The sequence below is a fragment of the Zingiber officinale genome, chromosome 4B (assembly GCF_018446385.1).
Source record: "Zingiber officinale cultivar Zhangliang chromosome 4B, Zo_v1.1, whole genome shotgun sequence".
Taxonomy (NCBI): domain Eukaryota; kingdom Viridiplantae; phylum Streptophyta; class Magnoliopsida; order Zingiberales; family Zingiberaceae; genus Zingiber; species Zingiber officinale.
Genome location: NC_055993.1, coordinates 19,358,740 through 19,384,382, shown reverse-complemented (window position 1 = coordinate 19,384,382; position 25,643 = coordinate 19,358,740). Strand labels below are relative to the sequence as shown.

At 38.7% G+C, this 25,643-nt stretch overlaps 1 protein-coding gene across 1 annotated transcript; it reads right to left on the bottom strand.

The window, feature by feature from the left end:
* Nucleotides 1-7,828: 7,828 nt before the first annotated feature.
* LOC121974819 (probable xyloglucan endotransglucosylase/hydrolase protein 32) lies at nucleotides 7,829-9,408 on the bottom strand. The gene is made up of 4 exons (XM_042526069.1): nucleotides 9,153-9,408; nucleotides 8,974-9,074; nucleotides 8,688-8,905; nucleotides 7,829-8,392 (listed from the first exon to the last, which is right to left on the bottom strand). The coding sequence occupies exons 1-4, from the start codon at nucleotides 9,352-9,354 to the stop codon at nucleotides 8,065-8,067; spliced, it is 849 nt and encodes a 282-aa protein (XP_042382003.1). The 5' UTR covers nucleotides 9,355-9,408; the 3' UTR covers nucleotides 7,829-8,064.
* Nucleotides 9,409-25,643: the final 16,235 nt, after the last annotated feature.

Below are 25,643 nucleotides of genomic sequence, written 5' to 3'. Positions count from 1 at the left end.
ACGATCCAGTGCGATCAGTGAAGGGTGGATCGGTCTGGGGACCGATCCAGGGGCTTTTTGATCGGTCTGAGGACCGATCAGTGCGTGCCAGTTTCTGATTTTCAGCATGTGTCTGAAATTTCAGTTTTTGGGAGTTGAGTTTCGGGTTTCTAAAGGTTTGAAACTTTCCAAGACATCGTTGGTGCAATGGTAAAGGGGGAGTTGACCTTTAGGGGGAGTTTTTACCTAATTGTCAAGGGGAGTTGACTCTTAGGGGGAGTTTTTACTCCTTAAGACTTTTGAGGATTAGTGATATGGGATTATCACTAAGTTGATTGTTGAGTTTAGTATCAAGGAGGAAATTAAGAGTTTCAATGGAAGGTATGGGACTTTCATTAGGAAGAAAATCTTGACCTTGATACCCTCCTTTTTCTTTTTGATGTGTGTCAAAAAGGGGAGAGTGTTCATTGGAGAATTATTGGAGAACCCAAGTTAGGTTATCGGGTTAACCTAAGCTAGGGGAAGAATGTCTAGGAATGTTCAAGGAAGAACATTGGAATACTTTTTGATGTGTGTCAAAAAGGGGGAGAATTATTGGAGAACCCAAGTTAGGTTATCGGGTTAACCTAAGGGGAGAATGTCCGGAGAATGTTCAAGAAAAGAACATTGGACATTGGAAGATGGTTGGAAAACCTAAGTTAGGTTATCGGGTTAACCTAACTTGATTTTGGATTTTGTCAAACATCAAAAAGGGGGAGATTGTTGGTGCAACCTTAGGTCAAGGTTGACTTGGTTGACCTGACTCGAGTTGACCTGACTCGAGTTGTGTTTTGATGTTTGACGATGTTTGACGAGAAGAGAGTTGTATTCTTGATGTTTGACAAGAATAGGTGTTCGGGAGATTGTAGGTGCAACCTTAGGTCAAGGTTGACCTGGTTGACCTGATTCGGGAAAAGTCCAAGTATGGAGACTTGGCACTGGAAAAGTCCAAGCAGGGAGCTTGGCACGCGAAAAGTCCAAGCAGGGAGCTTGGCATTGGAAAAGTCCAAGTATGGAGACTTGGCACTGGAAAAGTCCAAGCAGGGAGCTTGGCACGCGAAAAGTCCAAGTATGGAGACTTGGCACTGGAAAAGTCCAAGCAGGGAGCTTGGCACGCGAAAAGTCCAAGTATGGAGACTTGGCACGGGAAAAGTCCTGGTGAGTGAAGCCGGGCAGTGAGAAAGTCCTAACTGGGATGTTAGGCAGTTGGAAAGTCCTGGTGAGTGAAGCCAGGCAGTGGGAAAGTCCTAACTGGGATGTTAGGCGGTTGGAAAGTCCTGGTGAGTGAAGCCAGGAAAAAGTCCTAACTGGGATGTTAGGCAGTGAGAAAGTCCTAACTGGATGTCAGGCAGGTGTGAAGCTAGGCAGGTGAAAGTCCCGTGAGTGAAGCCAGCAAGGAAAATCCAGATGGATCGGGGATGATCGGACTTCCGGTGTTGGAAAGTCCAAGTAGGTCAAAGGGATTGACGGACACTGCGGGGAGTTCTAGCAGTCAAGGGAGTGACCGGATGCTTGGGATGAAGTACCAATAGGTCAAGGTCGACCGGATATTGGTTTGGAAGTCTTGGAACTTGGTTTGGGCAAAACCAAGCTCGATCGGTCACGCCGACAGTTGATACCTTGTTTGCTCGATCGGTCCGGTGACCGATCGGTCGTCTAAAATCTTATACTTCCTCGATCGGTCCGGTGACCGATCGGGCGTGCGAAAAGGCGGTGATCGACATGGCCGATCGGTGCTGGGACCGATCAGAGACGATGTCGGAAGCGGATCGTCGTGGACCGATCCGGTAGTTCGATCGGTCCACAGCCGATCGAGTACGCATGTAGGTTCGTAGACTAATCGATCGGTCCGGGACCGACAGATAGGGCCCGATCGGTCCGTAGACCGATCGGGGTTCTCTTGACGCAACGGCTAGTTTCTTCATTGTCTTCTTCGCGGTATAAAGGGGTCGAGGGCTGCTGCTGCACAATTTTCTTCTTTTCTTCTGAACTTCCGTTGTTCTGGTGCTTGAGCTTTGTTGAGCTCTTCTTCGCAAGCTTCGCGTGAGCTTCTCGATTGGGATATCCTGCTGTTGTAGGTGTTCTGAGGAGCTGCTGCTTCAACGAATCCAGTCGGCAAGGAGGCAAGAAAACCTGTGTTTTTACATTCATTGTTCTTGTCTTCTTGTATCTCTTGTTGTATTCCTTTCTTGCTGTTGCAAGAATATTGTGGCGAGGTTTCTCCACCCACAAGGAGTATATTGTATTAGCCGGTTTTCCGAGGACTCATCCACCGACGGATTGAGAGGCTTCGTCCACCTTACGGACACGCCGAGGAGTAGGAGTATCATCTCCGAACCTCGTTACATCGACGCGTTGAGGTTTGATCTTCTTGTTTTCGTTTCCTTGTTTGTTTTTCCGCTGCGCTGACGAATTGTAGGAAGAAACGCGAGAATTTGGGGTCGGCTATTCACACCCCCCCTCTCTAGCCGTACGAAGGATCCCAACAACCTCTACCCACTCTTTTATAATCCTTGGTCTTGGCAAATAAGGAAATTTTAATAAAAACTTTCCTAATTCTTTTACCATGAAAAGGAAATTTATTTTAATTAAAAAACAATTTTCTTCTCATTAAAATAATGGTCGGCCACTAATCTCCAAAACAAGGAAAGTTTTAATTAACACAAGAATTAAAACTTCCTAATTTGTCTCCGAAAATTTATAAAAATTTCTCCAATAATTTTTCTCTTCATGGTGGATTATAAAAAGGAAATTTTATAAATTAAAATCTTTCTTTTAAACATGTGGATGATTTCCAAAAAGGAAAGTTATCTCTAAAAATTAAAATCTCCTTTCAATCTACAAATAAGGAAAGATATCAAATCTTTTCTTAATCTTTTGTAGAAACTTATAAAAGAGAATATATAATTTTTAAACTCTCTTTTAAATCATGAACATGGTTAAAAAAAGAAAATTTTCTCAAAATTAAAATCTACCTTTCAATCTACAAATAAGGAAAGATTTTAAATCTTTTCTTAATCTTTTGTAGAAAGCTATAAAAGGAAAGATTTAAATTTCAAACTCTCTTTTAAAACCATGATATCCACATAAAAAATAATTTTAATAAAAAACCCTTTTTAATATGATGTGGCCGACCACCTAAGCTTGGGCTCTAAGCTATTGGCCGACCACCTTAAGGCTCAACCTTTAGGCTTGGCCGGCCCTAAGCTTGAGCTTAGCTTCAAGCTTAGCTTGGCCGGCCCCTATTGGTTGGGTAAGAAGGTGGGTATATAGTGGGTATAAATCTCTATATACAAGAGGCTACGATAGTGACCGAGAGGAGGAATTGGTTTTGGTCTCTCGATGAAATTAAGCTTCCCGTGTTCGCCTCGAACACACAACTTAATTTCATCAATAATAATTCATTCCACTAAAGAACTATTATTGAACTACCGCACCAATCCCAAATTACATTTTTGGGCTCCTTCTTATTATGAGTGTGTTAGTCTCCCTGTGTTTAAGATGTCGAATGTCCACTAATTAAGTGAGTTATTGACAACTCATTTAATTAATATCTTAGTCCAAGAGTAGTACCACTCAACCTTATCGTCATGTCGGACTAAGTCCACCTGCAGGGTTTAACATGACAATCCTTATGAGCTCCTCTTGCGGACATTATCAACCTAGATCACTAGGACACAGTTTCCTTCTATAATCAATAACACACACTATAAGTAACATCATTTCCCAACTTATCGAACATTTTGATTTATCGAACTAAATCTCACCCTTTGATAAGTCAAAGAAATAAATATTAAATATATGTGCTTGTTATTATATTAAGATTAAGAGTACACACTTTCATAATAACTAAGGTCTAGTTCTTTTATTAAATCAGTATAAAAATAACTTACCTTAAATGGTCCTGCTCAATACACTCTAAGTGTACTAGTGTAATTATATAGTTAAGATAAACTAATACCTAATTACACTACGATCTTCCAATGGTTTGTTCCTTTCCATCTTGGTCGTGAGCTACTGTTTATAATTTATAAGGTGCTGATAACATGATCCTCTGTGTGTGACACCACACACCATGTTATCTACAATATAAATTAATTGAACATCTACATTTGGTATATATAAATGTAGACACTTGACCAATGTGATTCTTATAAATGTTTATACAAAAGGTAGGCTTTTAGTATACACTCCAACAGGTCTATCTTATGAAACACAGGTCTGATTATCTTACAATTTTTAATAACTTTAGAGTTCTTGTGAAAACTCAACATTCTAGTGTCATAAAGTGTTTTCGTTGTGATTTGGGGGCTGAATACACTTCGAATCAATTTTCACATTTACTTACTTCTGATGGTACTATTAATCAAACCTCGTGTACAGATACTCCTGAACAAAATGGCATGACTGAACGGAAACATAAACATCTTGTTAAAACATCTCGTTCATTTTTATTGTCCGCCAGTGTTCCTAGTGCCTTTTAGAAGGAAGCAATCTTTATTGCTGCTCATGTCATTAATAGAATTTCAACCTCACACAATTCATGTTTGTCACCTTTTAAAAAATTATATGGGTATGCTCTTGTCTATTCCTCTTTACGTATTTTTGGTTGTACTTGCTTTGTCCTTCATCCACATGCAGAGCGTAATAAGTTAGCCTCTCGGTCTACTCTTTGTGTCTTTTTGGGTTATGGTGTTAGTCAAAAAGGATATTGTTGTTTTGATCCCATTAGTAAAAAATTGTATGTCTCTCGTCATGTTGTGTTTCTTGAGCATATTCCATTCTTTTCTATTCTAGCTAGTTCGCATAATATGACAAAGTCAAATCTACTTTGCATTGATCATTTCAATACTGATACTGAGGAAGATTCACCCACAAATCCTACTGGTAGTTCAACTGAATCTGGTACTTTGGTTCCCGAGATATCCGCTTCACATGTTCCTCCTTCTGCCACTACCCAATTATCTCCTGAGGTTGCGGATGATCCTTCTCTCCACCGTCATCAATCCACTCGTGTTCATAAGTCTACTAAACTATCATATTTTGCTTACTCTTGTTATTCTCATTCTTTTGCTTCATTTGTTGCATCTATTTATTGTCTTTCTGAGCCTGAATCCTATAGAGAAGTTGTTTGTAACTCACTTTGGTAGAGTGCTATGACTGAGGAACAGATTGCTTTGCATCAGAGTCATACATGAGATTTGGTTCCATTGCCACTAGGAAAACATACTATTAGTTCTCGTTGGGTATATAAGATCAAAACTAATTTGATGAATCTATCGAACGATATAAAGTTTGTCTCGTTTCTAAAGGTTATTCTCAAGAGTATGACATAGATTATGAAGAAACATTTGCTCTTGTTGCAAAAATGATAACTGTTCGTACTCTGATTGTTTTTGCTTCTGTTTATCGATAGAGAATATCTCAGATGGATGTCAAGAATGTATTTCTAAATAGTGATCTTCATAAAGAAGTTTATATAACACCTCCTCCTGGTATTTCACACAAATCTGGTGAAGTTTGCAGGCTTCGTAAAGCTCTTTATGGTCTTAAATAAGCATCTCGTGCTTGGTTTGAGAAGTTCTCTACAGTGATTACTTCATTTTATTTTCATCCTAGTAATCATGATTCATCATTGTTTGTCAGATATACGAATGCAGGGTCGTATTCTTTTATCATTATATGTTAATGACATGATTATTATTGGTGATGATTCTGATAGAATTGCTTCCTTGAAGCTTGAATTAGCTCATTATTTTGTTATGAAAGACTTGGGTATACTATGTTACTTTCTGAGAATTGAGGTTACTTATTCTCCGAAAGATTATCTTTTATCTCAGTCAAAGTATATATCTAATCTGTTTGAGCGTGCTCGTCTTACTGATAATAGAGTTGTTGATACTCTTATTGAGAGTAATGCTCGATATTCTCCATCTGATAGCTCACCTTTGTCGGATCCTAGTGGTACAGAACTATTGTTGAAAGCTAGGTTTATCTCACCGTGACTTATCCAGATATTGCGTATATTGTTCATGTGGTTAGTCAATTTGTCGCTGCACCAACTACAGTTCATTGGGTTGCTGTTCTTCGTATTATCAAGTATCTTCGAGGCACTCAATTTCAAATCTTTTTATTTCCTTCTACTTTATCTCTTAAGCTGCGTGCATACTCTGATGTGGATTGGGCTGGTGATCATACGGATCACAAATCTACTACTGGCTTCTAGATTTTTCTTGGTGATTCCCTCATTTTTTGGAAGAGTAAAAAGCAAGATGTTATTTCTAGATCTTCCACAGAAGTTGAGTATCGTGCTATGACCTCAACTACTTGTGAGATAGTTTGGTTGCATTAGTTGCTTGTGGATATGAGTGTCTCTCTTCATCAACCTACTCCGTTATATTGTAATAATCATAGTGCTATTCAAATTACACGTAATTCAGTTTTTTATGAATTGACGAAACATATTGAAATTGATTGTCACATTACTCGTCATCATCTTCAGATTGACATCATCACATTATCTTTTGTTCCTTCAAAACTACATATTGCTGATATGTTTACCAAAGCACATTTCGCTTCACGTTTTCATTTCTTATTTGACAAACTCTTAATGCTTCTAGCTGTAGCATCATGAGTTTGAGGGGAAATGTTAGATTATATATTTATTTGTTTATAGTTTTTAGGGCAATTTGGACTTTTTCCTTTTTTTTATAGAGTTTAGAGTTTTTTAACTTAACTATATAAAACTTTATACTCCGTATCAATTTTAAGATCTAATAATATGAGTAGTTTTTTTTTCCTTTTCTTATTTTCTACCCTACTAACATTGTTTTCCTTTCTTCCTTTAACCATGGCAGATTCTCTGATGCTTTCTATGGAAGCTTGTTTCCATCTGCGGGAGTAGAAAGAGCCCTAGACCATGTTTGGCAATTCTATCAACTCGAAATCAGCTAACTTTTTGTAGTGGAATTTGTTAGACCAAGGCACTAATGCACACGAGCTCTAACACAGTTTGAAATTCTAAGATAATTTCAGTGGATCATTCCATGAATTTACGTTTAGAAACTTATGAAGCTTCCATATGAAATCTTATGACCCAACTTTGGTAGACTGCCAGCGAATTTAAGAATGCACGCATCTTCTTCCATTTTATTTGTCATTGGTATGAAACGTTTTAGCTCTACTACCATCGAAGGAAAAGAATTGGCTTTCTTTTGTCCTTTTTAATTTTCTCCACCTTTTGATGCATCAATTTTGGCAGAAAGAAGAGGGGAGGAAGAAGGGTGAAGAAGAGGGAGGAGGAAGAGGAGAAAGATCAAGAAGGCATAGAGGGAGGAGAAATTAAGCAAAGATACAAATTGCAATTATATTACCACATAAATCATTACTATAGGAGATTCTTTGTCGAGATGCAACATTATCTATTTCTAAAAAAGAAACTTGTAGGGCTAATCATAAATGGTTGAACAGAGAGAGAGAGAGAGAGAGAGAGGATGAAGGAGAAGGAGAAGGAGGAGAAGAAAAAATTTGGAGAAGAAGGCCAAAGACAAGGAGAATTTAAGCAAAGAGAAGTCGCATTTATTTTGGCACATAAATATTGATCCAAGGTGTAATATTATCTATTTTCAAAAAGTCTCATGGTGTTAATCTTAAATTATTGGACCAAAAAGAGATAAGTACAATTACAATAAACGGTTGTGAAATTTTAGCCATCATAGCAATAATAGAATTATGAAAATCTATCAACCTACTTGAACTTTCAATATAGAATGAATATAGCAATCTTAAGCAATTAATTATAAAGCTCAGGTAAAATAAAGAAAAAGTTAACATTCTTTAACAAATAATTAATACATTTTCATAAGTGTACACACATTGAGTACAAGAATACTCATATTTCTTGCATTTTTAATAAAAGAAATTGACATTCTAGTAAACGCCTCAACTACAAACACATTATATAGTAGAAGGGCGACTCATCTTAACTGTAATCATGTAGCAGTAAAATAAATACTAGCCACAACTTCAGTAATAATTCAGATACTTTTAACACTCCGGTGTAAGAGAATGATCCCTACTATAATCTTGGCAATAATAATACACCATGTAATTCCTCTGAACCCACTGCATCGCTGCATATTGCGCTGAGCTCAGCCCGTTGCCAGTCGGCGATGAAGACACAGAGGGACTTATTTTGAAATTCGTGTACTTTCCCACAAAAGGCTGATACTTGTAGTCGGTTTTATATCGACCATTATCAGTGGCCCAAGATGATGCATCCCATATGGAGCCATACACCCACATTTGTCGATCTGGGAAGGTCATCTCGATCTTTCGAGCATATCTTCGTATTGGCACATCGTCGACCAAAAATCTGCAATTGTGACAGTGCAAGATGCTTAAGCTCAAGACTGCCCCATTGGTCTCTGTTTTTTATTCTTCACTAGGTAGTAGAGATCATGGAGTCTACAGTTTGACAAAGAAATCTACCACCCAAAATTAGGCAAGTCCACTCAATTTGGCGTTTGTTAGAGATAGAGTTGGCTGCAACTTCTTTCAGGCATGATCATAAATGAGTGTCTTTATGTTTGTATATGAAGTTTAAAAGTGAATTCTTGAACGAAATTTAAAGGGGAATGAATCTACGTGCAGATCAGTCTGTTACTCACATGATCTCATCTGGATTCCACAGAATCGCGTAGTGGTGGAAATCGGCGGTGGGGTCGAACCAGAGGTGGAACCTCATCTCCCGGCCGACGATTCGACCATCACCACTGCCTCTCACGTACACATTCGTCTGCAGTACGTACGGCCTCCCTTCAATATTCCCCAAGAATTCGATATCCACCTCGTCATGGAATCCAGGGTACGCTTGATTATTAGAAAGCTGCAATCAAACAAGAGAATTGTAAACAGGGGAGACAGAGGACGCAAGTAAGCAGACAATTTACTCACATAGAATGCTGTGTTTGTGCCGGCAGTGTAGCCACTCTGGAGCTTGATGGAAGCCCCAAAGTAGCCATTTGTGTAAGAATGGATCGACTTGAATCCACTTCCTGTATTGACCACAGATATTTCTCAATCGAAGGATGGAATGAAAGACGAGTTTATCTGAAGAAGCTGTTCGAACAGACCTGATTTGCTGTCGAGCCAGATGGTGGTCGAATACTGATCTGGGGAAATGGTTTGGTGCTCAGGCCCCCAGAGGTTAGTGTAACCGTCAGTGAACCTAATCGGACTCACCGAGGAGCTGGGGTAGTACCCTGGAGATGGCTGGGCATTGGTGGAGAGCAGATTGAGGAGGACAGGCAAAAACAAGGCAATGAGGAGAGCCATGAAGTCTGAAGGAGAGGCAGTGGCTCAAGATGAGTGAGGATGATGAGAGGTTGCACAGGGTTTATATAGATGAGAATAGGGAGAGAGGGTATAGTGGAAGTTGTGATATGGACAAAAAATAATAAAAGCAGGTAAAATCCCAAGTCTTGTTTGAAGCTTTGGTAAACAAACACAAAAGAAGAAATTGATGTGTGTTTGACTGACCATCAATTGGTGCTTGAGTCTAGGATTTCATTAGATTAAACAATTCTTCTTTCCGCTTATTAAGATGTGATTGTTTTGACTCGTGGAAGGACTGACTTTGTATGACAATGTCATTAGTCCCCAGTCATATAATTTTACCTAAAAACTGCAAGCAACTTGAAGAGCAAATTGTCTCAAAGTCTAATCCTGTCACTTTCCTGTCCTGTGCTCGAACTTAATCAATTCAAAATAAATCACCATGACCGGGAAGCATTTGTATTTATCTTTCCATGATTTAAGCGATCACAAAGGTCCCACTATCTCTGGCCTCGGCAACAAAATCTTGCAGCAGTTATTCAGCCAAATGTCAAGCCACCTCCACTGCAGGAATAGGAAGCAGTAGACAGCAATGATTCGTCTACACATGCAAATTTATCAGAAAAGAAGTGGTGCTGAATAGGTTTTTCAAAGTCTACCTTCAGTTAGAGATTAATTTGCTACTAACCACATGAAAATCTCACAACCCTTTCTCCACAAATTCCTTAATATACTAAGATGAATCTATATGAGCTTCAAAGCTTCAAACCTATATGTAAACTGATAAATTACAAACACTATCTGCCAGAATAGATTAATGATTTAATGTCTACATATCATCCTCTCCTCACAATACCATATCCTTTAGTGTCCCATCTGATGCGAGGTAGCATGTGATCAGTGTATGCATTTTGCCAAATTCTCTGATGGTGCTCCATGTCATGTGGCAGCAAAGTCATCTGCTGGTTATGTGGGTAAAGTAGAAGTTGGTGAGCGGAAAAAAAACACACACACCTCAAAGTTAAGGACCACGACACAACAGCAGCAAGCCATGTGAAATACCTCATCGCTTCACATCATCAAAACGTTTTTGCTCAAGCTTACCGTGTCATGGTATGCCCAACCATAAACTAATGATGGATATCGTTATTAATTAGGCAAATATGATACTGACGTTTTGGCTAAACTAATGTTAGTTCGAGTGCAACAACGTGGTTTGAAGATGCATGTTATGGTGTGTTAAGATGTCATCCTCATGCCGGTGTTGGTTGAGTTCGAACAATATCGTGCATTTTGTTTGCACCTATTGTTGTTGTCCCACAGCTACAGGGCTACAGAGGACGTTGGATTCAGTGATGAGTTGAGCAGCTGCCCCACCCACCGTATGTTGCCCAGGCACATGCACATCCTGACAATCAACGCGCGGTGCCGATTATGACTCTCACTGGTAATGGTTCTAAATTTCTAAACCGCATGATCTAAGGATATTGGACTGATGTGTTCGTTACGAGTGCTTTCTTATTTATTTTGATAAAATTTATTTATGAAACTGAACTCATCACCTCATTAGTCACGATTATAATGTAACCATTGCTGAAGATTTTAGTGGCGGTGACCGGAGATGGATGCAAAACACATGGTACAAGTTTTAGGAGCTATTTGTTTATTTATTTTTTGTGTAATTTATATTTGTTGCATGAATTTTAAATCAGTTCAATTAAAGGAATATTTTTTTATATAAGTTTTTAGTAATTTAAAGGTTTTATTATGTCTTTATTTAATTTAAATAAATATTTATATTTTATTCGAGTAGTATCATTTTGTCAGCAAATTATTTTTTATTTAATTTAACCATGTGCTTTTATTAATAAACTCAAGTCGCCTTTATTTACTTCATGATTTTTATAATTAAATGTTTATATTTACTACTGTACTTCTATTTTATTCATAATTTTTCACATCAAATTTAAAATATTTTAATTATAGTCCTTTAAAATCATATAAAATAATATTTTAATTATAGTCCTTTAAAATCATATAAAATATCATGCAAAACAAACTTTTAAAAAGCATTATGTTAATTAATTTTATATCCATATAACCATGTTTCACATTTTTCGACTAAAGGTGTATACTTAATGAGTTTTGTTAAAAAAAAAATATAATAACGCATAGTAAAAATTAATAGGTGCGTTTGGTTTGTTTATATTTTTATTTTATTTTTCAAAAAAAATCATATTTTCTTATTTTTATTTTTTATGTTTTTCGTTTTCGTGGAAACTGTTCTATCTTTTTTTAAAAAAAAAAATGAACGTAAAAAATGTAAACTAAATATGTTTTTCATTTTCTTAGAAAATGAAAATAAAAAATAATATAAAAAATACAAACTAAACGTCCAGTGTTAGAGGAGATGCACACCTTTCACTGATCAAGAGATTGTTCAAATTGTAAGTAAGCTAAAATCTCTTTGCTCAAATGGAATGAATGTAGAGTTTTTTTTGGGGGTCAACTGCTAAGATATTGTGAAAGAGGATGTTAGTTTTTCCATGTCCAAGCAATTCTCTGAGGCACGCTTAAAGCTAATAGGCTCGACTATGCATATCTAAGTCTTTGCTATCATATCACATGGCATCCACGGATCAATTAATGAGCAGATTCTCTAGTTTGGTTTTCAAAGACAAGGTGTAAAGACAGTTATATGCATGCTTCAGAATTGCTATACTCGTTCAACCAAAAGAAAAAGCAAATGTTGGTGGAGATCCTAGAGGAGGAAAAACAATTTAATATGGCGACGGATTCCCTTATCTCCTTTTTTTCATCTTCTTCCACTAGTTCTAAAGGAGGAACTGGGACGCGATATATCTTTGGATTGGGTAAGACCCCTAAGGTTTTATACTTGTTGAGATTTCATGAACCTGAACCTTGGGATGGACTTCATAAAATCCTATGAAAGGAATTTGACTATTCATTAAATTTGAAATGGTAAGCTCACTCTATATGTCCATAGGAATCTCAAAGAGAGAAATAACTTCCTGATGTTGGATATTATCTCTATTAGATAGGGTTAATAATAAGTTGTACATATAAATATGAATCGAATCCGTATAAAGTGATCTAACTTAAGTTTATTGGATTTTGGATTATTGAATGTGAATTTAATGTGTAGAATCCTTTGCCCTGATCTATTATCATCTATGGGCTGATTGTTTAGGTTATTTTGAGAGAACCTTTGTTCATTATTAACGAGAGTTTGTGACGCCGTCAACCCTAAAACCCTTGAAAGATCTCTCTTGTAGCTTTCACCGCTTCTTCTTCCTTAGGGATTCTTAGACGATGTTACAAGACAAGGATAATGACTCTTGACGGGTTCCTTTTTATGTTTATCTTTTCTATGCCATGTTACGATGAATAAGATTCATGCTCATATGTTCTTGTATTTTTCTATTTCGAGTTCTTTTCGGTTCTTAAAATTCATGCGGCATAGGAATTGCAAAACCTTTCAATTAGTATCAGAGTTAAGGCTCTGTTTAATCGTTTTTCATGGCAATACTATTTGTTTTTCGTCGATCCTTTGTTTTCATGCTAGATTCAATTTTGCTAGTTCTGATTCTCAAACTTTTGTTAAGTTGTCAATGGATTAGGTCAGGATTAGGTCAAACATATTTTATTAGCTTAATAGACAATTACTCTCGAGTCGGCTCTCTGTACCTTATTCATGAGAAGTCGCAATCTTTGAACATGCTCAAAATTTTCAAATCCAAAATTAAATATCAATTAGGTAAAAAAATTAAAACTGTCCAATTCGACCGTGTAGGTGAATATTATGGTCAATACGATGGATCAAGTAAACAACATTATGGACTTTTTGCAAACTAGCTTGTTGAGTGTGAAATTATGCCTCAATATACCATGCCTAGTATATCTAGTCAAAATATGGTGTAGCTGAGCCACGTAATCGTACCCTAAAAGACATGGTGAAAAGTATGATGACTTTCACTTTTTTATCAAAGTCTTTATAAGGTGAGACACTCAAGACTGTAATTTACCTACTCAATAGAGTACCTAATAAGGTAGTAACTAAACCCTATTTGAGATACGGATGGATAAACAACTTAGCATTAGACATTTACATATCTAGGGTTGTTTAGCTGAGACTAAGCCTTATAAACCTAACAAAAGGAAACTAGACTCGAGAATAGTTAGTTGCAATTTTATAGGTTACTCTAAGCAATCAATGGGGTATAAATTTTATGATCCCTCTAATTGATCTTTCTTTGAAATGAAAAATGTTAAATTCATTGACGACAGTGGAGTAATAAGGTGAGGGAAGTATATTTTGTAGAAAACATTAGAGATCCTTATTCATTATTAGTGCAATCAGTAGCGGTGTGATTACCATACCGCACATTATGGATATTGTACATCTAGTGGGAGTAATGAGTCAAGATATTCCCATGTCATCTCCAATACAATTAGAGGAGCCTACCACTCAAATTGAAGAATTGCTTCATATTAATGAGCATATATCTTAACCACCTCAAACCCAAGTGCTTTTAAGGAGGTCCACAAGGGAACGGAGAACCACAACTTCTTGTGATTATGTTTATCTCCAAGAGTATAATTTTGACATAAGATTGGAAAGTGATCATGTATCTTTTCAAGAGGTCAAACAATATTTTAACTCTAAAAAGTTGATTAATACCATGCAAGAAGAGTTGAAGTCTATGACAGACAATGACGTTTGAAAACTTATTAAATTGCCTGAAAGTTCAAAACCCATTTGTTGTAAATGGATATTTAAATCAAGAGGAATTTGAGAGGCAATGTTAAAAAGTATAAGACTCATCTTATTGTCAAGGGATTTACTCAGAAGGAAGACATTGATTACAAGGAGACTTTCTCACCCATGTCGACAAAAGATTTCCTTAGGATAATCATGGAACTTGTAGCTCATTGTGATTTAGAGCTACACCAAATAGACACAAAGACTGCATTTCTCAATGGAGACATTGAGGAGTCTATACATATGGTGCAATAGGAGAATTTTGAGTCCTTAGACTCAAAGTACATATTATTTAGATTAAAGAAGTCAATTTATAATTTGAAACAGATGTCTCATAAGTGGTACTCGAAATTTGATCAAGTGGTCTAATCTTTTAGATTTAGAGAAAACCTTGTTGATCAATATATATATATATATATATATATATCAAATTCAGTGATAGCAAGTTTGTTATACTTATCCGGTATGTAGATGACATATTGCTTGTGAGCAATAATAAGGGTTTGTTGTATAAAACCAACTCATTTTTATTTGGTATTTTTAAAATGAAAGATCGTGGTAAAATATCCTTTGTTTTAGGCATATAAATCTATTATGATAATTCAAGAGGCATTCTTAGACTTTCATAATAGTCTTATATTAAAAAGGTACTTATAAGATATGACATACAAAACTATGTAGCTGGTGATATACCTGTATCCAAAGGTGACAAATTCAGTTTACAACAGTGTCTACGTCTTGAACTTGAAATAAAGAAGATGGAATAATTTTCTTATACGTCAGTTGTAGGAAGTCTCATATATGCACAGGTTTGTACACAACTAGATATAACATTTATAGTGAGAATATTAGACAGATTTAGTAGTAAACTAGGACCGTCACACAGGAAAGTAGTAAAGAGAGTTATGCAATATTTATAAAGAACTAAAGGACACATGATCACATATTGAATGTCAGATCATTTAGAGATGATTAGATAGTTAGACTTTTATTTTATTAGATGTTTGGATAGCAAGAGATTTACTTTGGCCTATGTTTTTATATTTGTTGGAGGGGCTATATTATGGAAGAGCGTCAAGCAGATGCTAATAGACACTTCTACTATGAAGACAGAGTTGGTAGCATGCTACGAAGTATCCAATCATGTGATTTGGCTACGGAACTTCATCACAGTGTTGCATATTATTGATAAAATTGTCAGACCATTGAAAATCAACTATGATAATAAATTCATAGAATTGTATGCCAAAACAACCATAGTTCATCAAAATCTAAGCACATTGACATTAGATTTCTGTCAATTAAAGAAAGAGTTCAAAGCCGTTAAGTTATGATAGAGTACATCAACACAGATTTCATGTTGGCATATTCACTTACCAAGGGCTTGGTGCCTAAGGTGTTTCATGTGCTTATTGTGGATATGTGAGTTCTTCTTATGGAAGAAGACCTCATATAGTAGGAGTCTGTATTTATTTTTTATTGCTCTATATTAATAAAGATAAATATTTTATTTTGATTATAGTATGTACTTAAAGTTTAAAACATTAATGGAAATTCTATTTATTTGTTTGACTCTTTGAAATAAAATATTATAATTTACTGTTATTGTTTAGTATTTAGTGTTTGTAAATATGATATAGATTACATTTGAAATCATAAGGCTTGGATCATAATTTGCTGGTGCAGCTTAGCATAAAGTTTTAGTAAATATGATTAACCTCTTTTGAGTCACTTTAGGATCAGTTGGAAATTGATATATATTGATCACATTTTATATAATTTTCATACTACATATCCGTATCTTGATCTCTATCATTAATGACATTAGTATTGTGATTACTACTGTTGGGGCTTGTTACATGCATATATAGTAGCTATGACCTCCTTAGTTCTATACCAATGAACTTGATGGACCAGATTATTGGGGGTACTCTATACCTATAAAATTTGATATCAACTAAGATTTTACTTGTATTTTATGTACAACTCACATTTAACCTAAGTGAGAGATTATTAGATATTATCTATATTAGGTGGGTTTAATTGTAAGTCGTATATATAAATACGAATCGAACCCGTATAAAGTGATCTAACTTAATTTATTAGGTTTCAGATTATTGAATATGATATTAATGTGTAAAACCCTTTAGTCCAATCAGTTATCATCTATGAGATGATAACATATCAGAACCTCTATATAAAGGATTAGTTCCCAAGGATTTAGGTTATCTTAACATAACTCTCATTCCCCATTAACGAGAGTTTGTAGTGCCATCAACCCTAATATCCTTGGAAGATCTTTCCTATTTCTTCTGTCGCTTCTTCTTCCTCAGGGATTCTTAAATAATGTTACAAGACAAGGATAATCATGTTGGTGCAGGGAGCACCAAACGATTGAATTTAAGTTTTAATTATGGCAAAGAGTCTAAAGTTAAGGTTACTTGTTGTCTAACAATGTTGAATGAGCTTGCAGGAAAGTCCTAAGTGTTCTTAGGAAAAAGTCCTAGTGGATTCTAGGCAGGTGGAAAAACCCTAGGGGAAGGTAACCCTAGGTCCTAGGGGGAGGTAACCCTAGGTGATGGAAAGTCCTAACTGCGGTTAGGCAAGGTGAAGTCTTAGCAAGTCGAGCACTTTGGGTAAAACACTAGAGTCGGGGACTCTAGGTGAAAATCCTGGTGGTCGTGGACTAGGTGGAAGTTTGGACGGGTTATAGAGTAGACATTCAACATGAAGACCTGAAGTCTCAGACGCTGAGCAAAAGTCCAGACGGTCGTGGGGGACTGATCTGACAAAAGGTAAACTCTCTTGAGAGGAGTAGGTGAGGACACATTCCCCCGAAGAGAGAACAGTAAGCGTCGGTTCGACCTAGAGTTTCAACGAAACTCAAAGCTAAACTGGATAGTCAGAGGTTGTCAAATTTATATTATATATATTTTTTATTGCCTGAACTAACTTTATTTTGCAGAAAAATAAGGTTGTTGGAAAAGTTTGTCCAAGCGCTTGGAAGGGTTTCGGGCGCCTGAAGCTGGTCCGGGCGCCCTGACCAACCTCATTTAGGGCGAGTTTGGGGCGCCCAGGCAGTCCAGGCGCCTGGACTCAATCCAGGCGCCTGGACCCAAAAAGTCATCCATAAGTTGACATGGAACGCGTCTATTGGCTAGGACACGTGATCTAGGCACTCGGAGGGGTTCCAGGCACCCGGAATAGCCTATATAAGCAGCATTTGATCGGGAGCTTGACAACAACATTCAGAACGACTTCTTCTCTTATGCGCTGCTCAGAAAATGACTCCTCGATGCCTAAACACTGCTCCGATGATCGAGAACAAAAAACTTCAAATCTGTGGTTGTCGGTATTTTTATTTTACAGTTGTCATACTATTGTAATTCCATACTTGTACTTATTAATAACTGATAATGAATTGCCCAATGAAAGTGATCAACGATCGCGGGCCTTGGAGTAGGAGTCATCATAGGCTTCGAACTAAGTAAAAGAAACGTATTAATAATTACTTTATTTTCTTTCTTTATTTCCGCTGTGTTTTTACTCGAACGTTTCTAAATGAACGTGAAAACGATGAGCGTTATTCACCCCTCCTAGCACAACTATCCTACAAGTCATTCTTCAATCATGTCCTTATCTTGTTTATTTTTTTTTCTATGTCATGTTAAGATGAACAAGATCTATGCTTAGACGTTCTTATGTTTTTCTATTTTGAGTTCTCTTTGATTCTTATAATTCATGCAGCATAGGAATTGCAAGACCTTTCACTTAGAAGTGGTGAAAGGATCATGCATTGATGGACATGTGAGTACCTAAGTCCAAGAACATATGTGTTGATGCAATCGACCTTTTGTTAAGATTTGATCAAGCTCAAATTGAATTTTGATATTTAATAAATATATTTGAGGTTGAGCAATGCATCAAGTAAGTCAAAATTGATTGAAAATTTGATAGTTGAGGGAGACATCAAGTGTGAAAGGAGAATTTGTAAAATATCGAAAAATGGCGAATAATGATAAGGGAATTTTTCGGAATTTTTAGAAATTTTTCGGAAAATTTTCGGAGCTCGTATAGACGAGTTTACGGGGATAAAAATGGGGCCCGGGGAAAGCCTGTTTAGGTTACCCAATTTAAGCGAGGAAAAGTTTCATTTTTCCTTTTTGTTTTCTTTTTCTTTATTTTCTTTTTCTCCTCCTCTTCCGTCGTCGTACCCCAAACCCCGGCGCGCCTTCCCTTCCCCTCACGAGTGCCCTAACCGGCACCGCAAACCGCCGCTGCCTCCCTCTCCTCTGCTCGATGCCGACGATGCAAGGGAACAGAGAGCCGGCGGTTGAGCATCTCCTCTCTCCCTCTTCCTTTCTTCTTCCCTGTCTCTGCCACTGAGATCGGGACGTGCCGCCGCCCCTCTCGGCCGGAAGCCACCTCCAAGCCGTGCCCTGGATTACCAATCGGCCACCTCTGCCCTGGCCTCTTCACTGTTGCACACCGCCGCCTTCTCTCGAGTTCTGTTGCAGCGACGAGACGAGGCCGAGAGCTGGCCACCAGGTCCGGCACCAGTCGCCTGTGCCCTAGCGCCGCCGCCGCATGGGACAGCGCTGACCTTCTCCAACCGAGCCCTAGTTCCTGATCTATGGTTTCCGAGGGTGTTCGGTTGCTTCGATGCTACTGGTAGGTAGGTGTTCTGCCTTAGATTTTTGATTTGGGTATATGATCTCTATATGGTTTGATTGGGTGCTTGGTTTGTTGGAAGGTAGTGACCTAGGTTGGTTCCGGCTACCATTGCATCAATAGCTTGTGGTTGACTCTGCCCGATCCATGGCTCTTGGTAGCTGCTGAAGAGGAAGAGGTGGTGAGAATAGGTTATTACTGGAATTAGGTTGTTGCTTGAATTAATGATCTCTAGTCTTGTTCTGATCTGTGATCTTCCTGTTGATCTCATCTTGATCTGTTGAGTAGGTAGGATTCCAGCAAAGTGTTGTGCGCTGTAGGGAAAATTTCAGCAAGGAGGTCTTGCTGTGGTATACCTTGTTTCCAACAGCAATCAGCTCACCTTGTTCTGTGTTCAACAGCGGTTGAGCTTGAGGTATGGTGTAGGAATTTGGATATGTATTGTAGTTGGATGATGTGATTAGTGTTTTACCCTAAATTAGTCGTAGGGATTTTATTTAGCTATTTATTGAATTTTAGCTAAATAAAAATATATATATTGGTGACACAGGACTTTGACGCAAGATGAGCATCTCAACATCAGATTGGACCTTCCTATCGGAGGCGGGTACTTTGACTTTATGTCATTTGATATGCATAATAATATCTTTAACAAATAGAAACGATTGTGTTTTCTTATTTGCTTCGGTTGATCACTACCTGATCTGTTACATGCTTGTTTGTTTATTTGCTATGCACCTCATGTTAGTATTTACCTGATTATGCATATTTATAGAGGTAGTGACATAACCCTGTTATTTATCATGTTCAGGACCTAGGGTTTTTGATACCTTATCTGATCTGTGTACCTTCGATTTGGTTCATTGTCCTATGATACTCAGTTTATATTTATGTATGGATATTGCTATGCTGTTCAGGATATTGCCATGTTTAGTATCATGCATCATCTCGCATGATTGCATGCTGTGCGATAGTTTGCTCCATTATTGTCGAGCACATCGCCAGTTACATGTATCTGTACATACCACCACTCATGGGTTAGTGGTATATCAGACAGGTGTGTGGCAGTTCTGCTATTTTGCTCCATTGGTCTAGAGCAGCGTGGTAGCCTTTAGACGGTTCTGCTCTGTTTGGCTCCGTTGGTTTAGTGTAGCAGCGTGGTAGCCGGTAGGCAGTTAGACTTTGTTTGGCTCCGTTGGTCCGCTCATGGGTAGTGTGACGCAGCGTGGTAGTCGGCAGAGATTCCTCCCCATCATCGTGTACCGGGAGATGAGAGCATTATGCTCCCTCATTTATGATTTGGGGTAGGAGGATAGGTGTACTCCGATAGCATCCCGTCCACTTAGTCACTCATAAGGAGCAGTGATGTTAGAGTGCACGGTTGTCACAACCCTACCCACGAGGTCTCACCATTGTGTGTGACATGACTTACTAGCGTCAGGGGTGACCATGACATTTGCATCATATGCATGATGCATTTATTGCTTATGTTTACTGTATTTACTTGCTACATTTATATAGATGCATATGATTGACACGCATACAGGATTTATGACACTCTCGGTCTGACGACCCTGTTGTACTTATACCCTGGTCCTGGTTAGTACAGTTTTCTCCTGCTTATTTCAATTTCATTTACCCTTCTTGTATCAGGAGACTGTACGCATGATTAGTGTTGGTTGTTATTTGCTTTATTATGCATATCAGTTGTTACCCGCTGAGTTGTTGAACTCACCCCCGTGGACACTATCTTTTTCAGGTACCAGGTTGTTTATGGAGTCGCTTGGAGTATCCTACCTGCCGGTCCCCACGTCACATCAGAAGACATGTCTCCGCCTTTTTGTTTATTTTATCTTGGTATATGATATGTGTGTATTTGGCTTTGTGTGTTCCAGTTTTGTTCCGGAGTGTTGTGTTGTTGTGTGGTGTAAGCCTAGCCGGCTAGCAGTGTTTTGTTTTGTTTTATTTTATTTTGTATGAGCTTGTCTTTATGTTTTTTTTCACTGTGTTGGTTTTGATTACAGCCGAGTGGGTTGATAAAAATATATATAACTATGTGGTTGTTGTTATAATTGTCCAGCCGTGTAAGCTGATATTATTAACTGCGTGGTTGTGTATATATTTCAGCCGCATGTGACTGATGTATATTGTGTATGTAGAAATGCTTCAGATTGTCAGCCGTACAGGGAAGGTGCTGCCGAAATTTTCTTCGGACAGGGACTCTCCCGGGGCATGACAATTTAGTGGTATCAGAGCAGGTATACGATACTTGCTATGTGTTCTGGATTTTTGAGATTTATCTGATACCAATTTATTGGTATCAGAGCAGGGTCTACGAGTCATATTTCCTGTGTTTCGGATTTCGTGTTTTAGTTTTCTCGATGTGATTTTTTTTTCGAATTTTGGGACCTGGCATCGGCAGGACTTCTCCAAGCTATAGGAGGTATGTTGGTATATGTTATCTTACATTTCTGTTAGTATATGCACTGTTGACTATTACAGTTTATGACATGTATTATCATTCTTTATTAGTACCTGTCTAGCTGATATAGCATATATTTTATGTATTAGGTAAACCATTGATCATGGTCAACCCTAATAGAGATCAAGGATTACGGTCTCAGGAGACTTTTTATATCATAACACCAGTAGTTTTAGCTTCTATTACTACTAGTTGGTTAAGAGATGGAGGCACATACCAGTCTCTGTTGTTATTGGCTAGGTGCTAGGTAATAACTAGTAAGTACATATTTTTGTTGACTCAGCCAGTAGAGTACTAATATACTTTAGTTAGTTTCGTCAATAAATGATTGATTTACTCTGGTTAGATTGGTCAATAGAAGACTGATTTACGCTTATCGACTTGGGTAGTCGTGGATTGATATACCTTAGTTGCTTGTGGAGGATTAAGATATTCTTGATTAGTTAGTAGATGACCGATTTAGTTTTGTTGGTTCGATCAGTAGGGGATTGTCATACTCTATTTTTAGAGGTTCGTATCTTTGGGTTATTTGTGCTTAGTTGGATATTTTGAGCACATTTGAGTATAGGGCTTGTACTGACGTGGAAAAGACTGAATTAGCCGTATACCATTATCGGCTTGGTCAGTCTATAGAGGATCGATGTATCCTATTCTATGCGTACTTTAATTTTTAGACTTTATATACCTGGTTGGATAACTTAGATGTAGCATAGGGAATATCAGGTTGATTGGGTCAAATATGTTGATTATTCCTATCTTTGTTGCGTGTACATATGATTGTTATGTGTTGTAAGAGTGTTTTGATGGACGGTCAAATTGCATGTAGTGAGTGTATATTTTTCCAGTTATGATTGTTGTGGGTTTCTAGTAGATTATACCCGAGTGGTCTGATTAGTTTATTGGAGGTATTTTGTAGATTAATCTATGTTGTGAAATGTGCACATGTGTTTTGAGTGTTTTATTGGAGGTATCTTATCGATTTAATCTGAGTTGTGATATGTGCAGATGTGTTCGGTGTAATATTTGAGGTATCTTGTTCATTATATTTGTTCTGTGTGTATACTCGTGTCGATTATGATTTGTTGGAAGTATTACGTTGATTATACTCTTGACATAGGTGTATATATGTCATGTGAGTGTTGTTTGAGGTGTATTGTCGATTATACCTATATTGATATGCGTACACGGGTTCGGTATGCATTGTTAGAGGTATCACGATGGCTTATACCTTTGTTGTGAGTATGTTTGGTGTGTACTAATTGGAGGATTATGTCGATCATACATATGTTGTGTGTGCACGTGTGCCAGGTGTATGGTTGGTAGCATCATGATGATTCTACTTATGTTGAAAGTAGAATGTAGAATGCTGAGTGTCTACATTATGTTATTGGTTGTATTACCCCGTCAACTAATTCTCCTATTAGTGGGTGACCGACTCACTAGGATGATGATAGAGTTGACTATGGATTTGATTTGCTTACTAGGTGGATATACCCTAGGCTACCCACAGTGATCTGTGGAAGAGAGATCTCGTGCAGTCTCTAGCTGGATAGTTAGGTGCCTTGGGCACTTATGTATTGTTGTGGTGGAGCGTTGCTCCCACACATGTTATGGATCGTTTGTGGTGGAGCGTTGCTCCCACATATTGTGGATTGCTTGTAGTGGAGTATTGCTCCCATATATATATTGTAGATACCTATTTCGGATTATTTGTGGTGGAGCGTTGCTCCCACATATGGAGGATTTCTTGTGGTAGAGCGTTGCTCCCACATATGTGGTATTTCGTGTGATGGAGTGTTGCTCTCACACTGGAGGATCTATTCTTTGGTGATTTATATCATTGATGATCAGATTTCCTGACTTGTTGTCGGGGATCTTATGGTAGGAATGTCTGTGATACAGACATTATGTGTCTTGGTTTTACCATTAGGGCTTGCGGAGCCTTAGATGTTTTCAGGGACACGATGAATTTGGTATTCCTAGGATGTTTGGATCGGATTCCATTGTCTTTGTTGACGATGTTGTGATCTATTTCGGATCCGAGGTGAGTCACGTACACCATCTTCGCATAGTTCTAGAGATATTTCGACGGAAACGTCTATATGTGAAGATGAGTAGTGCGTATTTTGGTTGTCTTCTGTGAGATGTTTGAGACACACAGTCACCAGTAGGAGTATACCATGGTTCCACAGGAGATAGAGGTTGTTACCGTTGGGAGTAGACGGGGTCTATAGAGGAGACTCACAACTTCCTTTGTTTGGCTCGATATTGCCAGAGATATGTTGAGGGTTTCTCTCGGATTGCTATGCCACTTACACGTCTGACCAGGAAAGGCGTGAAGTTCTCTTGGACTGAGGATTGCGAGACCAGCTTCCAGGAGCTGAAGCGGAGACTAGTGTCGGCTCCGATTTTGGTTATACCTTCTGGAGAAGACGGATTCGTGCTCTATACCGACGCATCTCTACAGGATTTGGGCGCTGTTCTGATGCAGCACGGCAGGGTAGTCTCTTATGTTTCTCGGTAGTTGAAGGAGTATGAGAAGAACTACCCAATACATGATTTGTAGCTAGCCGCCATTATTTTTGCCTTGAAGATTTGGCGGCATCACCTTTATGGTATTACATTTGAGATTATCACTGATCATAAGAGTCTCAAATAACTTTTTACTCAGAAGGAATTTAATCTCTAATAGAGGAGATGGATGGAGTTCCTGAAAGATTATGATTGTACCATTAGCTACCATCCGGGGAAAGCTAATGTGGTTGCCGATGCACTCAGCAAGAAGTCCAGAGGGACTTTGACGTGCCACCGAGTTTCAGTCACAGACTTGTTTCAGGGTTTCTCCGAGTTAGGCCTTCAGGAACAGGGCCAGACAGAGTAGGGTATTCTAGTTACCATGGTTGCTCAGTCATCGATCAGGACGAGGATCCGAGAGGCCTAGGCTGGTGATCAGCATTTGTAGTTCATAGGCAGCCAGATAGCTTCTGGGGAACTGACCAAGTTTACCCGAGATGAGGAGGGTATTATATACTTTCGAGGCAGATTTTGTGTACCTCAGTCTTACCCGGTCTTACAGGAGCTACTTCAGGAGGCTCATCGTTCTCGATTTGTGATCCACCCAGGCGGTACCCGTATGTACCGAGATTTAAGGCGTTCCTATTGGTGGAACGGAATGAAGAAAGACATCGCAGATTTTGAAGCTAGATGTCTTGTCTATCAGCAAGTGAAGGCCGGGCACCATAGACCTGCCGACTTACTTCAGCAGATTCCTATTCCTGAGTGGAAATGAGAACAAATTACTATGGACTTTGTGGTGGGTTTGTCGAGGACACGACGAGGCCATGACGCGATTTGGGTAATCGTTGATTGATTAACCAAATCCGCGCACTTCTTAGCGATCCGGAGGACAGATTTTCTTGGATCGATTGGCAGATCTGTATTGCCGGGAGATCATCAGATTGCATGGTGTCCCTTTGACTATTATTTCGGATAGAGACTCCCGGTTCACGTCTCGTTTCTGGTAGAGTCTGCAGCAGGCCTTGGGCACTCAGCTCTGTTTCAGTACAACTTTCCATCCGCAGACGGATGGATAGTCAGAGCGGACCATTTAGACTCTAGAGAACTTGTTGAGGACATGCGTATTGGATTTTGGAAGCAGTTGGAAGGACCATTTGCATTGGTAGAGTTCGCCTACAACAACGGCTTGCATTCGGCTATCCAGATGGCACCATTTGAGGCGTTGTAAGGTAGACCTTGTCGGACACCCACCCTCTGGGATAAGGTTGGGGAGACCCAGCTGTTGGGACCTCATAGAGCTTAGCATGAGGCAGAGTTTATCCGTACTATCAAACGGAGGATGTCAGAGGCGCAGGACCGCCAGGAGAGTTATGCTGATCGGAGACGCAGACCCCTGGAGTTTTCTACAAGCGACCATGTATGTCTGCGAGCTTCACCCACGAAAGGGGTGAAGAGATTTGACCTCAGAGGTAAGCTAGCTCCGTGATACATTGGACCTTTCCAGATCTTGGAGAGGATTGGAGCAGTAGCTTATCGGCTGGCACTACCCCCGTCCCTGGCAGGCGTTCACGACGTATTCCATGTGTCTATGTTGAGGAGGTATACATCCGACTCGACATATGTGTTGACCAATATCTCAGTTCCCGTTCAGCCTGACGTCACCTATGAGGAGGTTCCGGTACGAATTCAGGACCGGAAAGAGCGTCAGTTGCGGAACAGGACAATCCGACTGGTTAAAGTCGGATGACAGCATCATTCGGACGAGAAGGCTACCTGGGAGCTCGAGGATACGGTCTGAGCTCAATATCCCCATTTTTCACTTGAGGTATGTGATTT

Coding starts and splice junctions, on each gene's coding strand:
- LOC121974819 (XM_042526069.1), bottom strand. CDS start 9,354: ATGGCTCTCCTCATTGCCTTGTTTTTGCCTGTCCTCCTCAATCTGCTC. Junction 9,075..9,152: donor CTGGCTCGACAGCAAATCAG/GTCTGTTCGAAC, acceptor TGGTCAATACAG/GAAGTGGATTCAAGTCGATC. Junction 8,906..8,973: donor GCACAAACACAGCATTCTAT/GTGAGTAAATTG, acceptor GTTTGATTGCAG/CTTTCTAATAATCAAGCGTA.